Below are 18,947 nucleotides of genomic sequence, written 5' to 3' on the forward strand. Positions count from 1 at the left end.
CTGCTCTAAGATACTCTGTCCGTCGTCATCGTTGACTGATTATGATAATCGCCATTCATAATACTGCGGTTTCTTAAATATCAAAAACTTATACTGAAATTTCTTATGCTCATTTGGTATCTAATCTTAGTGAGAAATGCACATAGAAATTTCGTTGTCAAGTTCCTAAGCTTTTATTTTATTAGGAGGGGAGAGTGTTGTATCTGGCGTATAGTGCACTTAGAACCTACAACAAAAGATGTTATATGGTCAGCGATACGGTCCAGTGACCAATTTTAGAATCACATAAAGAAGCGGCACTGGAAACCGCAGTATGCAGCTTCCGACTTTGTCTACTTCTTTCCCTTACCTTTTCTTTTCCTTTTGTCATAGATGAGGATGTGACTTGTGCATTGTCTGTAAATATTACTGTTTCTACGGATTTAAATGCCGTACGCTTTGGTGGTTGTAATTAAAGTGCACCTTGTGCTGTAACCACCTGTACTAGGGTGATGAGTCTCTGATCCAAATTTTGATATTAAATTGATATGCAAATTAATTAAATTGATGAATTAATTATTCCCCCACCTCCACCCCACCCCGAGGTGATGTCATGTGTTTTCCTCAGCTGACACGTGCGTTCGTGCCCCCTGCCCACCTACCCTACTGGCAGGAATTTCGAATTTTGGCAGAAATATTTATTTGTCGAAGGGCTGTGCTGACGTCCCACCCTATCAGGGAATTGGTGGGAAACTAAAAGTGGCGGCCCCCTTTCTGTGACTCGAAACCTGATCCTTCTGGACAGAATGCACAAATGCACCCCTAACACATCGAAACTGTCCAGATGCAGGAAAGGAAGGTTAGATAAGTACACTTTATTTATTTTGATTGGATAACTGAAGTAAAAATCGGCCCTGATTGCATAGTTAAACATAAAGATCGGTTCTAATTATGCAACCATATGCATAGCACACACAAGGAGTGCCTAAAATCGCAACACAGCTCAAAACTTGACATTTCCATACAACAGGTGTTCTCCTCCTGGGAGAAAATTTTACAATAGCCCTCGAAACTGGTGGCAGACTTGCTAAAACTCTACCCTTCGCCTACAAGCTGGCAGGAAAAAGGATGGTGTCGCAGGTACTATCTTTATATATTTGGTGGGAAGTTGTTTAACTGACGAGGAGTTGGTGTTGGACAGAGGGGAGTTTAATTATTGTATGACCTGTAAGCATACAGCTAATGACTGTACCTATCGCTTCTAACGTCAGATTTCGCTGCAAACGAATCCCCCTAAATTGCTTGACAATCGCCCTGCATCCCAGATAACTGAAGCCATTATACGCTAACACAATTGATGGAAAATACTTCACTGTTCTAATTACACATCAGTCACAGATTAACAAAAGACAAGAACAGGACACTTCATGCAATCTTTTAAACGTATTTCTTGGAAAGACTGGACACCGGGGAACATAAGAAAAATTCCAGAGAACTCTACAGATAGCTTTTTTAAACATCTGCTGATCGGAAAAAGGCAGCTGCTATCGCGCGTCACCCAGTTTCTCTACGACATTCCCGGCGGCGGACGAGCGGGGAAAATCCTCACGCTCTTCTCTGAACAGGACGCAGCTGTGTCGGCAAGCAGACAGAATAGGCACACCCTCAGTGCCTCCAATAGGCCCGCCGTTTTGCGAGGAAGACATTTCACTGTAACAGATGTATTTAACGCTAACACATCCCTTATAATCGAGCATCTATTAAAAAGGAACACAATCGAAACGATAATAAATGTCCTCTTACCGCGAAAATAGGTAGAGTCCATTTTATTTTATAAGCAAATTCGTCATAGAACTTACGTTCGACTGCAGGATTCAATTCACACCCCATTATATTGTGGCGTCCAGTGAAGTGGAAAAAAAAACTACAACACTGCCGCCTATTAAAGATGACAGAGGATGGGCTATACAGCCCCTATACATGTTCACCCTAGATGAAATCTGAGAAAAAAGTTTCCATTATTTTGTTGCGAAAACTACCAAGATCACAACAGAATGTCCTCGTTATTTCGAAACCGTCATCGGAGAAAGGAAAAACGATAATTTAAACTACAAAGAAAAAAAATTATCTTAGCCAATTTCTTTCAGCTTAATGGACAAATTACACGACCTGAGAGCATCCCTCACGTTCAAATCAGTGCCTATAAATAAAATGTCATGCACGTGTGTATTACAAACATTTCAGACACGTGAAATAGATAAATAGATATTCAGCGATCACAGGCCTTGCAGACCACGCGCTGCTTCCACAAACTGCTTTCATTCCTTCCTGTTTTGCCGGCCGGAGTGGCCGTGCGGTTCTAGGCGCTACAGTCTGGAGCCGAGCGACCGCTACGGTCGCAGGCTCGAATCCTGACTCGGGCATGGATGTGTGTGATGTCCTTAGGTTAGTTAGGTTTAATTAGTTCTAAGTTCTAGGCGACTGATGACCGCAGAAGTTAAGTCGCATAGTGCTCAGAGCCATTTGAACCTTCCTGTTTTGTGCCCGGTTCCTCCAGGTGTCTTCAATTTCCAGGGCTGCTAGGTCCTTCGCCAGGTCCTCCATCCAGCGCTGTCCTGGCCGTCAAATGGGGCGTTTGGTGTTTGGTTTCCCCGCTAGTGCCGTCTTCGCCTGTCTTCCATCTGGTATACGGGCTACATGGCCCACCTACTGTATTCTTTTGCTCGTTATCTTCTGTACGATAGTTGGTTGTCGTATGAGAAGGTAGATTTTCTCGTTTTTCCTCGTCCTCCATTCTCCGTTATCTAAAACTTGTCTCCATATCTTCCTCATTACTCTTCTTTCAAATATTAATAGTTTTTTCTCTTTCTCGCTTAGTCATGCTCCATGTTTCTGAACCGTGCATTACTGCTGGGCATATAGCTGAGTTGTAGATTTTCATCTTAGTGTTCACTGAGATCGATTTAGAACCAAGCGTCTCTCTGAGGGAATGCATACATTTCGTTCTCACTGCTATTCTTTCCTTGATGTCCATTTTTATGTTGTTGTACGTGGTAAACCAAGATTCTAAGTATTTGAACTAGTCTACTCTCTTGAACCTCTTGCCATCTATCTCAAGAAATTCTACCTGTTCTTGTCTTCTTCCTAATTGCATGACCTCTGTTTTGTCTCGAATCACTTTGAGCCCTACCTTCTGTGCATTATTGTCCATTTTCTGGTACATTTCTTCCAACTCGTGCTTTGATTCACTTAATAGTACTATGTCATCTGTATATGCGAGACAATTGAAGTTACCGTCCATCTCTACACCAGCCCACTCCTGTTGCCTACGCTCTTTTATTACTTTCTATAAGATGACATTGAACAGAACACATGAGGCAGCATCCCCTTGTCTGAGGCCCAGACACGTGAAATAACATTACAAAATACAAGTTTTCATGCCGTCTGCTCACGTATCGAAATAAACATAATCATTTTCTGTTCGACAACAATGAGCTGTAATTCAAGAGGATGTCGCTGTTTCGTACACTATGACAGGTCGCGTTTTAGCATTGCGATGCTATATCACATTGGCATTTACGAAACAAATCATGAGAGCCTTATAATAGAACCTCCTATAAGGTTTCACCACATTCTCTCTCTCTCTCTCTCTCTCTCTCTCTATCTATCTCTCTCCCTCTCTGCCGGCCATTGTGGCGCAGCGGTTCTAGGCGCCTCAGTTCGGAACCGCGTTGCTGCTACGGTCGCAGGTTCGAATCCTGCCTCGGGCTAGGATGTGTGTGATGTTCTTAGGTTAGTTAGGTTTAAGTAGTTCTAAGTCTATGGGACTGATGACCACAGATGTTAAGTCCCCTAGTGCTTAGAGCCATTTGAACCATCTGTCTCTCTCTCTCTCTCTCTCTCTCACTTACTCTCTCCCGATACATCGAAAACAAATACTACGTGCGTGCTTGCATTTGTCAACTTTGCTCCATAACTCTCCTCTGCCGACCTGCCTGTAAAGTTTCTATCATCCAGCAGACAATCATTCGCAATAGCAGGAGATACATGCGTTCTACTTTGGTAAACAGTTTCATCATCACACCCTGTTTCACGCAGTTTAGTCACATGTCCTGAAAAACACTATATCTCTAAGTTCCATAAGAAGCTAAAGTTCAAGTGTTGTTTATAACTAGAAGTTGTGAACCATGAAATGATACAGGACTTGCGGTAACACCCATTTCTAAACAGGCAGTCATGATGATAATAATAAAACAGTCATGAATCCATAAATTTAGGTACAGCCGATTTCTATTCGTTTTATGAGGAAAATCAGTGTACTTTTGAGAGAACTATCTGCATTCAGATTTTTATGTTACACCAATCCTTGTAATAGAACTTCCTATAAAGTTTTACCATGTCTCTCTCTTCTTACTGGAAAACAAATACAGTCTCCTTGTTGGCATCGAGCATGTTACAAATACACATGTCACTCCATTGAAGCAGGTGCTCAGTGGTGAAAATCAGTTTCACAGCCCTCCACAAAGTCTTGTCAACTGTATTACAGGAAGACCATATCCAACAGCCTATCATTAACAAGAGAGGGTTCCTGTGTCGTTCTTTCATAAGCAGTTTATTACATAGTTTTTTGAGCTGTAACGCATCTAAGCAGTGTCCGTCTACAGCTTTGTACACCGCCACCCACTTTGTTTTTCCATCATGTCTTTGACGTCTGTGTCAGATGCTAAACCTCACACAGGAATTAGGAAATGGCACTGTGTAATCTATGCTGCTCCCACAACATGATGGTAGTAAAAAACACAGAAACGATATTTCTCATTGACAAAAAAGTGGAAGACATCATAGTAGATGGAAACTGGAAGAGTTCACGGCATATACTAGTGTCATCTCCCTAGTTGGGAGGCACGCAACATCTTCAAAATGAATGACGGATGAGTCTTCTGAGATGCGGTACAACAGTTGCTATTCTTCTGGATACTTTTGAAAGAGTAAATATAATATACAGCTACAACGCTGATCTATTGGTGAAGGGACTCTACTTCTATGACATCACAAATATAAGCAGGCAGTTAACGAAAGGGTGTGATTGATCGTAAAAGACAAAAACCTTTGACTGCGAATAATTAATCCCGAGAGCAGTGTTAACTGCCTGCGAGAATTGGACGTTCCATGCTTCGGACACATCTCTCTGGAATAAGCAACAAAAGATGCATATTTGTGGACTCGGTGTGAAGTGAGAGAGATTTTGCTGTTGTTGAGCGATGCTATTAAGCTCCATTGTGAATGTTTAGTTAGTCGATGGTACAATAAACAAATTCAAGAAAATAATACCCATTCAAGGTGTTCATTTATCAAGTTATAAAAGATCTGACAATTATTCTTCAGATATCACGTGACGTAGATCGATCGGAAGTGCCACGTAGAATGATAGTGCGCGGCTGCATCTTTTCATACTCAATATCCTTCGAGAGAATATATCAAAAGCAATAACCTTTTCGTTGATTAAAAAAGTTACACACATCAATCCATACGCATCATACAACATAGCGCCTAGTTGTGCCGAACGATCTTTGTAGCGAAATAAATATTTTAAAGATTTCAGGTGGAGCATTTCCGATAACGAGTATCAGCTATGTCGACGCTGTGGTATTTAAAACCAAAGACTTATATTCTTTAGATTTTAAAATACTGAAGCTAAAACCTAAATAAAACAACTGGAAATCATAACTAAAAATACCAAAAATAAAAAAGAAGCAGAGAATTTTCTTAAACAAACTTTCTTAAATAAATAAATTAATTAATTATAATATAATAAGGAGTAGTGATCATGTTTCCCTGTCTGCGTTAACAACCATTTCACACCCCCCACATGGTTCCGGTCAGCTGTGGAGAGTCCCAGGCAGGCTACTCTCGATGAACTGGCACCAGACAACCAATGTCTTCTTCGAGCAAGGCGCTGGACTCATTGTCGGTGGACTAGTGCAGCTGCGAGCTCTTTGTTTCTTATCTGGTAGCCCCACATGTAGAGTACTAACGTCTAAATGTGGTCTATACTTTTCTGGATCCTATGGGCGTGTTTGTGTGGACGCCCGTCCAGAGTCCATACCCCCTCCCTACAAGTACACACGCAGACACACACACACACACACACACACACACACACACACACACACACACACATGATCTGTATGCGGTCTGTACGCTACTGAAACCCTCTGCTGACAAACATTTTTGCTAGGGACTCAAACACCTCCACTTATATACATATTTTCGGGACCAAAGGAAATTCACCATGGAAACAATGCTTTGAGATTCCTTTGTACAGACGTATATAAGTAAGCAGACTACATTGCTGGTAAATTATGCAATGTACGTTGTTGATAAATACTATTCTCAATGCTTCTGTAAATTACAGGCATTCCGATTGAGCAACTTAATAGGTTACTGAGCACTCATCAGTTACAAGTAGATCTAACACTGCATTAGGTAGGGGGGATTGCAGCAATCCCTAACTGCAGATTCTCATTCTACATGTAATAATCCTGACTGTATGCTTCTCATTTCATTGAATTCAACGTATCCATTGTCTATTAGTGTTATCAATTCAGGTTCGATGAATAAGGTCTGTTGTAAAGCTACATGACATAAGTTAACCATTCGGAGATATTCTGGCAGACGACATCCCCACCTGCAACTAGTTGAGTAATTCTAAGGCAGCTAGTCCAATAGGGCTATATTCGACTAACCCCACCATCCGGCCATCCATGGCTCTGTCTCTCGTCACCAGCCACTACAGGCCACTCTGTGATCTGCGCTATTACTGAAGTTAACAAGACCCTTGGGATTTGCTGCAGGTACGTCTTTCTCCTTAATTATTGCCAATTCCGTGTGTTTTTTCATCAACAAACATATGTAGTCCGAAAGAATTTGTTCCAGCCCAGTTCTATAAGGAGATGAGGCCTATTCACACGTTTATGTGAATGGATGTAACCGATATGAATATTTATACCATCTCTACAGCAGACACTGTAGAGTTCAGTAGAGGTACATAACCTAGTTTCGGTATATTTGCACAACTGATACATAGTTACAAACAAATAACGTGCATTGGTGTTAAGTTTTGTTGCTACCCACAGGGGAGCTCCTTCAGTCGTTGGAGGATGAAGAGATGGAGGGATATGTACTTGATGGTGAGCACTAATTTTTTATTTATTTATGTATTTATTTATTTGCAACCTATGTCCTCAATTATTTGCTTGCACGAATTCCTGTTTTCTCTTTAGCTCCCTCAGTACCGTGGAAGTCACTCACTAATGGCTTAACAGATGCCCTATCATCCTGTCCCTTCTCATTGTCAGTGTTTTCCTCATATTCCTTTCCTCTCCAATTCTGATCAGAACCTACTCATTACTTACCTTATCAGTACACCTAATTTTCAACATACTTTTGTAGCACCACACATCAACTGATTCGATTCTCTTCTTTTCCGGTTTTCCCACAGTTCATGTTTCACTACCACACAATGCTGTGATTCAATTGTACATTTTCTGAAATTTCTTCCTCAAATTAGGGTGTACGTTTGATAATAGTAGCCGTCTCGTGTCTAGTGAAGCCCTTTTTTGCCAGTGCTGGTCTCCTTTTGATGTCCTCCCTGCTCCATCTGTCGCTGGTTATTTTGCTGTCTAGGTAATAGAATTCTTAACTGTATCTACTTCGTGACCACCAATTTTTATGTTAAGTTTCCCACTATTCTCATTTCTGCTAGTTCTCAGTACTTTCGTCTTACTTCGATTTACTCTCAGTCCATATTCAGTACTCATTGAACTGCTAATTCTGTTCTGCAGATCATTTAATTTTTCTTCACTTTCACTCAGGCTAGCTATGTCATCAGTGAAACGTATCATTGACAGCCTTTCACTCTAAATTTTATTTATACTCCAGAATCTTTCTTCTGTTTGCATCATTGATTCTTCGATGTACAGATCGAACAGTAGGGGCGAAAGGCTACGCCCCAGCCTTACTCTTTTTAATCTCAGCACTTCATTCTTGGTCGTCCACTCTTATTAACCACTCGAACATCTTGCATTTTTCCAGGTCGACAAATCCTATGAACGTGTTTTGATTTTTCTTTAGCCTTGCTTGCATCATCAACCGATACGTCAGAATTGCCTCTCTAGTGCCTTTATCTTTCCTAAAGCTAAACTGACCGTCGTCTAACACATCCTCAGTTTCCTTTTCCATTCTTCTGTATATTATTCCTGTCAGCAACATGGGTTCATGAGCTGTTGAGCTGATTGTGCGATAATTCTCTCACTTTTCAGCCCCTGCAGTCTTCAGAATTGTGTGGATGATATTTATCTGAAAGTCTGATGGTATGTAAACGTGAATAGCCGCTATGTTGCCACTTATACCAATGATTTTAGAAATTCTGAAGGAATGTTATCTACCTGTCTGCTTTATATGATCTTAAATCCTCCAAAGCTCTCTCAAATTCTGATTCTAATATTGGATCTCCTGTTGTTGTTGTTGTGCATCCTTCTGTATCTGCTTAGTGTATTCATCTCTTGGTCTCCCCCTACGATTTTTACCCTCCACGCTGCCCTCCAATACTAAATTGGTGATCCCTTGATGCCTCAGAACATGTCCTACCAACCGATCCCTTCTTCTGGTCAAGTTGTGCCACAAACTCCTCTTCTCCCCAATCCTATTCAGTACCTCCTCATTAGTTATGTGATCTACCCATCTAATCTTCAGCATTCTTCTGTAGCACCACATTTCGAAAGCTTCTATTCTCTTTTTGTCCGAACTATTTACCGTCCATGTTTCACTTCCATACATGGCTACACTCCATACAAATACTTTCAGAAATGACTTCCTGACACTTAAAGCTATACTCGATGTTAACAAATTTCTCTTCTTCAGAAACGCTTTCCTTGCCATTGCCAGTCTACATTTTATATCCTCTCTACTTCGACCATCATCAGTTATTTTGCTCCCCAAATAGCAAAACTCCTTTACTACTTTAAGTGTCTCATTTCCTAATCTAATACCCTCAACATCACCCGACTTAATTCGACTACATTCCATTATCCTCGTTTTGCTTTTGTTGATATTCATCTTATATCCTCCCTTCAAGACATCATCCATTCTGTTCAACTGCTCTTCCAAGTCCTTTGCTGTCTCTGACAGAATTACAATGTCATCGGCGAACCTCAAAGTTTTTATTTCTTCTCCATTGATTTTAATACCTACTCCGAATTTTTCTTTTATTTCCTTTACTGCTTGCTCAATGTACAGATTGAATAACATCGGGGAGAGGCTACAACCCTGTCTTACTCCCTTCCCAACCACTGCTTCCCTTTCATGTCCCTCGACTTTTATAACTGCCATCTGGTTTCTGTACAAATTGTAAATAGCCTTTCGCTCCCTGTATTTTACCCCTGCCACCTTTAGAATTTGAAAGAGAGTATTCCAGTCAACATTGTCAAAAGCTTTCTCTAAGTCTACAAATGCTAGAAACGTAGGTTTGCCTTTCCTTAATCTTTCTTCTAAGATAAGTCGTAAGGTCAGTATTGCGTCACGTGTTCCAGTATTTCTACGGAATCCAAACTGATCTTCCCCGAGGCCGGCTTCTACTAGTTTTTCCATTCGTCTGTAAAGAATTCGTGTTAGTATTTTGCAGCTGTGGCTTATTAAACTGATTGTTCGGTAATTCTCACATCTGTCAACACCTGCTTTCTTTGGGACTGGAATTATTATATTCTTCTTGAAGTCTGAGGGTATTTCGCCTGTTTCATACATCTTGCTCACCAGATGGTAGAGTTTTGTCAGGACTGGCTCTCCCAAGGCCGTCAGTAGTTACAATGGAATGTTATCTACTCCGGGGGCCTTGTTTCGACTCAGGTCTTTCAGTGCTCTGTCAAACTCTTCAAGCAGTATCGTATCTCCCATTTTATCTTCATCTACATCCTCTTCCATTTCCATAATATTGTCCTCAAGTACATCGCCCTTGTATAGACCTTCTATATACTCCTTCCACCTTTCTGCTTTCCCTTCTTTGCTTAGAACTGGGTTTCCATCTGAGCTCTTGATGTTCATACAAGTGGTTCTCTTATCTCCAAAGGTCTCTTTAATTTTCCTGTAGGCAGTATCTATCTTACCCCTAGTGAGATAGGCCTCTACATCCTTACATTTGTCCTCTAGCCATCCCTGCTTAGCCATTTTGCACTTCCTGTCGATCTCATTTTTGAGACGTTTGTATTCCTTTTTGCCTGCTTTATTTACTGCATTTTTATATTTTCTCCTTTCATCAATTAAATTCAATATTTCTTCTGTTACCCAAGGATTTCTACTAGCCCTCGTCTTTTTACCTACTTGATCCTCTGCTGCCTTCACTACTTCATCCCTCAAAGCTACCCATTCTTCTTCTACTGTATTTCTTTCCCCCATTCCTGTCAATTGTTCCCTTATGCTCTCCCTGAAACTCTGTACAACCTCTGGTTCTTTCAGTTTATCCAGGTCCCATCTCCTTAAATTCCCACCTTTTTGTAGTTTCTTCAGTTTTAATCTACAGGTCATAACCAATAGATTGTGGTCAGAGTCCGCATCTGCCCCTGGAAATGTCTTACAATTTAAAAACTGGTTCCTAAATCTCTGTCTTACCATTATATAATCTATCTGATACCTTTTAGTATCTCCAGGCTTCTTCCATGTATACAACCTTCTATCATAATTCTTAAACCAAGTGTTAGCTATGATTAAGTTGTGCTCTGTGCAAAATTCTACCAGGCGGCTTCCTCTTTCATTTCTTAGCCCCAATCCATATTCACCTACTACGTTTCCTTCTCTCCCTTTTCCTACACTCGAATTCCAGTCACCCATGACTATTAAATTTTCGTCTCCCTTCACTATCTGAATAATTTCATTTATTTCATCATACATTTCTTCAATTTCTTCGTCATCTGCAGAGCTAGTTGGCATATAAACTTGTACTACTGTAGTAGGTGTGGGCTTCGTATCTATCTTGGCCACAATAATGCGTTCACTAAGCTGTTTGTAGTAGCTTACCCGCGTTCCTATTTTCCTATTCATTATTAAACCTACTCCTGCATTACCCCTATTTGACTTTGTGTTGATAACCCTGTAGTCACCTGACCAGAAGTCTTGTTCCTCCTGCCACCGAACTTCACTAATTCCCACTATATCTAACTTTAACCTATCCATTTCCCTTTTCAAATTTTCTAACCTACCTGCCCGATTAAGGGACCTGACATTCCACGCTCCGATCCGTAGAACGCCAGTTTTCTTTCTGCTGATAACGACACCCTCTTGAGTAGTCCCCGCCCGGAGATCCGAATGGGGGACTATTTTACCTCCGGAATATTTTACCCAAGAGGACGCCATCATCATTTAATCATACAGTAAACCTGCATGCCCTCGGGAAAAATTACGGCCGTAGTTTCCCCTTGCTTTCAGCCGTTCGCAGTACCAGCACAGCAAGGCCGTTTTGGTTATTGTTACAAGGCCAGATCAGTCAATCATCCAGACTGTTGCCCTTGCAACTACTGAAAAGGCTGCTGCCTCCTTTCTCTTCTAAATCGACTCATGTTTCTTCTTCTATCACATCAGACAAATCTTCCCCCTCGTAGAAGCCTTCAATGTACTCTTTCCATCTATCCGCTCTCTCCTCTGCATTTGACAATGGAATACCCGTGGCACTCTTCATGTTACCAATACAGTGTTTAGTACCAAAGAATTTCATCTCTCATGCTTTCCATGTATTTGAAAATATTTCTAGGCATTTCGAATCATGCAAGTGTTTCAATAAATTTCAATAAACTATATATAAATTCTTTTCGCTGTTATCAGCAGTTGACGATCTATGGGCTGAAATAATGGAAGAGTTTGAGGTGGAAGAGGAGGAGGAGATGGAGGTGGAATCGGCCGATCGTAAGTGCATTGTAGTGTCTATAAGTGGTGTGGTTTAAGTCGCAGACGGAACTTGAATGAATAGTCAGATCAGTACAGCAAATTTGTGTGTGATTGTTCCAGTCGAAGTTAGTAAGGAGCTTCTAGCACTTCTCAGTACACTCCAGTTCCCAACCGAAGCGCGTGCACACACACACACACACACACACACACACACACACACACACACACACACGCATGCACGCCCGCACGCTTCGTCACCCATGTAACGGACTGTCCGCCGAGTAAAATCTTCCTTCACCAGCGCGATTGACAACCGATGATGCACTGCATACATCCAACTATCGTAATCGGCACTCTGCTCTGTCTCTGAAGTGATCCCAGTGATCCCCAGACCACTTATCATGCTGATCACGGAATGTCCTATGATAATGGAATGACAGACTGTGATGAAAGGTCCCCAGAAATTTCGAGGATGAGTCACCGAGCTTCGCATATTAATAGTGGCTAATATCACCTGTGGTCATATGATCCAATGGACCTGATCAAGACAAATGAACTTTCCCTTATGACAGTGCAAATCGAATGCCATTTTATCATGCAAAGTGACCTCAGATGTGAAATTATATGCATTACAGCATCTGTACTGTAAATTCATCAAACCAAAGTTATAACCTACAAATTGTTTAAGGCTTTCCCGCCGCACTGATCGTTCCATAAAAACACGGGAGAACTGCCGGATATCAGTAACGTCCTGCCACGACATTTCGGCGCAGAGTATTCTGGCCATCTTCAGGTGAGTGCCACTGTAGTAGTACTACTACAGTGGCACTCACCTGAAGATGGACAGAAGACTGTAGTACTACTACAGTGGCACTCACTTGAAGATGGCCAGAAGACTCTGCGCCGAAATATCGTGGCAGGACGTTACTGATATCCGGCAGTTCTCCCGTGTTTTTATGGAACAACCTACAAATTATTTGGAATTATGTGGGGTAATCATTTAAATTTATCTTTCATTACAGCAACAGGATTATTGTTATCAACATCCACATTATTGCTATTCCTTTGTCTGCACAGAAACTGTGTGGCTTTAGGTCTTCATCTTTCAGTCCAACACATTAGTCTTATTCTTCAAGGCATAACGCCATATCTTGCTCATAACAGACAAAAGTCGTGGCTAATGAAAATAAATAAATTGAAAACTTCAAATACGGAGATAAGTGAGCATAAAATTATTCCTACAGAAAATTAAGTGAAAAATAGTGGTAGTAAACATTACGTTTCACACCCGGGACGCATTTGTTACTGCGATATTTGTATTTCCAGCTCTGAAACTTCATCAACCTAACGGATGATACACTGCAACTGCCCAATATGCATGTGCTACTGCACATGAGTCAAGTAAACATTAGCGTCCCTAGGTTTCGATTTCACAAACTGTCATTACTTTTGTTCGTCATTTCAGCCACAGCACGTGATCGGTGTTGGTACCATTATTAGCGAAGTGCGGGACAGAGGAATTTCCGATTTTCATGTATTGGTGATTTTAACGTATCATGAAAAGCTATTATCAGAGTTATGAATATGAATGCATTTACTTTCTTCTACCACTCTTAACATCTACATACACGCATTATATTTTTTTTTTTTTTTTGTACACGTCTATGTAAATTATGTTTCGGCTTCTATAAGTTCTGTGTACTCATGTATAAGTAGTGTTAAAATTTTGTAGTTATATTTGGGATTCGTAGGTACAGCACCTGACAGGCAATACAGTGAAAGTTTTGTTCGGCATCCATCACATGTAGTGTCAGACACTTGTGTTTTACAACACTAGTTTCTGGGTGGTCTTGGTGTAACACTAGACATTCACTACCCCATCACTGTGACAGATGTGTTAAACTGTATAGGTCATCATCCACAGACATCTGTTTGCAAACGCTCTACAATGACCTGAACTCTTTCACTTTCCATATATGGCGATGTCTTCTATATTTTTGTCAAGGAGAAACATCACATCTGTGTTTTATTTCTAGCACCCTGTTGTGGGAGCAGCAAAGTTTATACCATGCATTGTTCAGCTTTCTGTGAGAACCAATGAATCGAAAGGTGTTAATGTCGGTTTAGCACCTGATGTAGATCTAGAAGTCATGGTAGAGATACAGAGTGTATGGCGGTGTACAAAGCTGTAGTCGTACACTGCTTAGGTAGTTTACAGCTGAAAAAACAGTGTATTAAACCGATTATGAAAGAACGATACAGGAACCATCTCTTGTGGCTAATAGTCTGGTAGGTATGTTCTTCCTCCAGTACAGTAGACAAAACGTTAAGCAGGTCTGTACAAGCAAATGTGACCACTGGCCACCTGCGTCAATGTACTGATATGTGTATTTGTAATATGCTCAATTATATCATGCAGATGGTATTTGTTTTTTGATATGTCGTAAGAGAGACAGGCAGCAAAAATGTCAAATGTAAGCATGCAGACATTATTTGTTTTACTCTCACGATTTTTTTTCACAAATGCCAGTGTGATATAGGATCAAAACAGCAACTGCCTATTGAGTTATAGCTTGTCATTGTCAAATATAAAATTATTGTGTTTCTTTCAACATGCGAGCGAATGGCGTGAAAGGCTATATTCTGTAATGTTATTTCATGTGTCTGAATTGTTTGTAATACACATGTGCATGGGAGTTTATTCACAGGCACTGATTTGAACGAGAGAGATGCTCTCAGGTCGCGTAATTTCTCCATAAAGCTGAAAGAAATTGCTGAATGTAGGTATTTGTTTTTCTTCAGAGTTTAAATTCTTGCTTTTTTTTACGCTGATGAAGGTTCGAAACAACATGGACATTCCGCAGTGATTGGTAATTTTCGCAGCAAGATAGTGGAAGTATTTTTTTCCCTATTTTACATTGGGTAGATATGTATAGGTGGTGTATAGCGCGACATCTGCTGCTTGGTCATCCGTAATCGTCGGCGGTGCTGTAGTCTTTTTTTTCACTTCATTGGATGTCGCAAAATAATGAGATGCGAAACGTAAAAACTATACCGATTTTACTCAAAAACTAAAAGAAAATGGACTGCACATACTTTCTTGGAAAGATGACATGAAACTAAGAAATAACAATGCCATGATTCTGAAAGCGGACCAAAGCATTTCTGTAGTAATTATGAACAAAAATAAATACATCACTACAACACTGACTTTCTTTTCTGAAAAAGACCATAACAAATCTCAAACAAGATCCAACTGTAAAATTCGAAAACAAAATCAGAAAAATGGTTAATAGATGCAATTTCCTCTTCACAGAAAAACATGCAGAGATATGTGTTTCGATGAATCCCACAGCCTGAAGGCTGGGAGTTCAACCTATGCTTCATAAATTCCATTTGCCATTGAGATCTATTGTTAATTCTAAAAACACACCTGTCTCCGAAGTCTCTGCTACTGAACGAAATTCTGAAGCAGTAGTATACGTTTCAGAAATCATACTCTGTTAAGAACGCAAATGAGTCAGCAACTAAAACTAAATATATAGGAGTAAATATTCCAATAGGTACCCTGTTTGCCTCTTTTGATGTAACAAATCTATTTAAAATGCACCAACTGAAGAAACAATAGACATAATCCTTGAAAACTTAGTAAAACATAAAAAAATTTCAATTTCAGAGACATCAGAAGTCAAGGACTCATTTCAGCTAACATGGTCTCACAAGTACTTTAAATCTAATGGGAAAGTTTACCAGCAGAAGGTGGGTCTTGCCATGGCAGTAGCATATCAAGTATTCTCGCAGATACATTTCTCAATCTTCTGGAAAATAAGTCCTTTAATAAAAACAATAGACTCAAAAGTAAAATAATATATTACTGGAGATATATTGATGGTACGTTGCTGGTATTTGATAGAACAAAATATGAGATTGGAGAATTACTAGCAGCAATTCTTTTCACAAAAACATCAAATTCACAAGAAAACATGAGGACAACAATAGCATAGAGTCCTGGAACTTAAAACCGCCAACAAAAACATAAATTCAGTATACACAGAAATCACACATATACAGATATAATACTGGACAACTCATCACGCCATCCCACCACACAGAAACGTGCTGCATTTAGGTCCATACCACACAGAGTACACTCTCTTGATTTAGAAGGGAACACCCTCAAGAATGAGATAGATACAATAAAGAGGATTGCAATAAGCAATGGCTATACAGCCAAAACATGTGACAATTTAGACAGACAGATACACAAAAGTAAGACAACGAATGGCCATACTGTGAAAGAAGAGAAACATTTGCCAGTATCCCATACGTGGGCCCCATATAAAGAAAAAACCCTAACCCCTTCAAAACAAACCAATGTAGCAGCTGCATTCTCAACTAATGGTAGGTTAGGAAAGTTACTCGTCCATAACATAGAACGAAATACACAAATATACAACAACACTGCAGTGTGCAAAGTATCGTGCCAGAGCTGTCCTGCCTACTATGTAGAGAAAACAGGCAGAAAATTCAAACTCCGTTTTCTAGAACATGTAAATGCTTTCAATCTCAACCACTTCGAAAAATCAGTTATTACACAACATATGTTGAAAAAAAAAGTCAGTCAAAATTTAGCAAACAGTTTGGTAGTACTACATAATGAAGTCCTAAATCTGTGAGAACAACTGGGTATGTACCTCCACAAAATCAAAAAAACAAAAAACCAGAATCTACGCTAAATGAACAAACAGATTTCGCAAACCACAGTTCTTTCAGTAATTTTAAAGACCTATCTAAAGTTATTCCCTTCATATGTCAGTTGTTTAATATTTATGACTGCGAATGAATTCATCTGTGATCACACCATGCACAAAAATATCTGCGAAGTGTTTACAAACATGTGTATGCAAATGTGTCTGTTGAGTGAAGTTATGTGTACGAACAGGGTGAAGAAAAGAATGTATGATGCTACTAAGAGTTTAAAACCTCTTCCTTTGGATTATGTGGTAAGTTTAGACTGTCCATCTTTTCCGCTGTTTCGCATGTTTTTTTTTCCGAGTTTGACTTACGAAAATTATAACCTAACATCAAACCTTTTTAATACAGCAATAAGTAGTTCACCTCATTCAAGAGAAAAAATGAAGCCTGTATTAAGATCAATTACACCTGATGGGCCCACAGGATCCGGAATGCATCGTGTACTTAATAAAACACATAAAAATGTGACTGCAGGCGTTTTTTAATTCATATTTCCAGAATGAAATAGTATAAAACTGCTTCATGATATAATTTTTATATTGTGTACAATTGCGTATTTCGTAAAAAGTCGGGACTATCGTGACATCGTGACTGACTAACCAGAGATCTGAGCTTCATAGTGCGGAAATCTAACATCCTATTCCTTTTATGCTAATGTACATAATGTAGTAAATAACATCTGAATAGTCGACGGTATTCGTTGCAAACGAAGGAAAACGGTTGGTCAGGATCCATAGTCGTCCACTCGTAGGGTCTATCTGCATGCTGGAGACATACTTCATGCGGCGTTTATCTTGAATGAGCAAACGGAAATTCTGAGGGTCGTGCGGCTTGCTGGTGTTCCAGCAGTAGATGGCAGAGTCGTCTTGTATGGGGAAGAACAGCAGCTCGCCCTTGGGATCTATCACCAGTGGGCCGCTCATTCCCGACAGCTCTCCTGGTAGTGCCATCTGAAACAGATGAATGTCATAATGACCCAAAATTTCAGTAAAGCAGAGCAATACGATATGGAAGTTACACAATGCCCCGGAGTAGATAGGGTGTCATTATTACCTAGACGTTCCAGGACCCAGACGATAGAGAATAAAATAAAAGATAAAGTATGCAACGCTACAAATCTCCGATTTCGAAATAACAAAGATCATTACTAACAATGAAATGACAGAATTCAAATTTAGCCTAAGCACGGCAGCATCAATGAAAACAGATAACATTATTAAACCAAAACATTTTTGTGCGCCTAGAAAAACGAGTTCTCTCAAACGACAGGTAAGAAAAAGCTATCAGAAAATAAACGTAAACGTTCATACAACAAAAGATGTTTAGATCAATAAGGAATTACCTTGTAAATATGATACAAATGAGAGTAACAGGACAGAAACTTAGTCCAGTTACAATAATGAATCCAAAATTATACATTCATGAACCTTAAAAGGAGAGGAAATTATTTGGACAAAACAAACAGAGTTATGTAAACAGGAAGAATACGGCGCTACGGTCGGCAACGCCTGTGTAAGACGAAAAGTGTCTCGCGCAGTTGTCAGATCGGTACTGCTGCTACAATGGCAGGTTGTCAAGATTTAAGTGAGTTTGAACGTGGTGTTATAGTCGGCGCAGGAGCGATAGGACACGGCATCTCAGAGGTAGCGATGAAGCGGGGATTTTCCCACAGGACGGTGAATATCAGGAATCCCGTAAAACATCAAATCTCCGGCATCGCTGCTGCTGGAAAAAGATCCTGCGAGAATGGGACAAGTGCCGACTGAAGAGAATCGGAGAGGATTATGCTGAGAAGATGCGGGGCCTACTTTGTGACAGCGCATACCGCAAGATTGACACCGATCCTACAAAGAGGGTCGAGAGGAAGACTCTGGCGCTTCTCAAGGATTCCGGCTTCCCTGACGAGATTACCAAGAAGCTACGCACGAGGGCTGCCCCAACGTACCTTCTCGCCAAGCACCTCAAAAAACTGCTTAGCCCTTACGATGGGAGATGTACACACTATATCCATAACTCCGTGGATTTCCTGGGACAAATCAACAACCCTACGTTTAAGGTATCTGACATACAGGTGAGCTTCGATGTGGTATCTCTATTCACTAAAGTTCCGTTACAAGAATCCTTGGAACTCATCAGCCAAAAATTTGACGAAGAGACCACCAACCTTTTCAGACATGTTCTGAATTCAACTTTCTTCTTATTTGACGGTGAATACTACGAGCAGACAGAAAGAGTATCCATGTGGAGTCCACTCTCACCCGTTGTCGCAAATATGTACATGG

The 18,947-nt window shown here is 40.3% G+C and overlaps 1 protein-coding gene across 1 annotated transcript in view; it reads right to left on the bottom strand.

Moving 5' to 3' along the window:
• Positions 1–17,294: 17,294 nt before the first annotated feature.
• Positions 17,295–18,947, bottom strand: part of LOC126252525 (protein yellow-like) — a 43,145-nt gene continuing 41,492 nt past the window's right edge. Inside the window, exon 5 of the mRNA XM_049953421.1 lies at positions 17,295–17,615. Coding sequence (XP_049809378.1) covers positions 17,295–17,615 — 321 coding nt within the window. The remainder of the gene's footprint in view (positions 17,616–18,947) is intronic.

Source organism: Schistocerca nitens, chromosome 4 (assembly GCF_023898315.1).
Source record: "Schistocerca nitens isolate TAMUIC-IGC-003100 chromosome 4, iqSchNite1.1, whole genome shotgun sequence".
NCBI lineage: Eukaryota > Metazoa > Arthropoda > Insecta > Orthoptera > Acrididae > Schistocerca > Schistocerca nitens.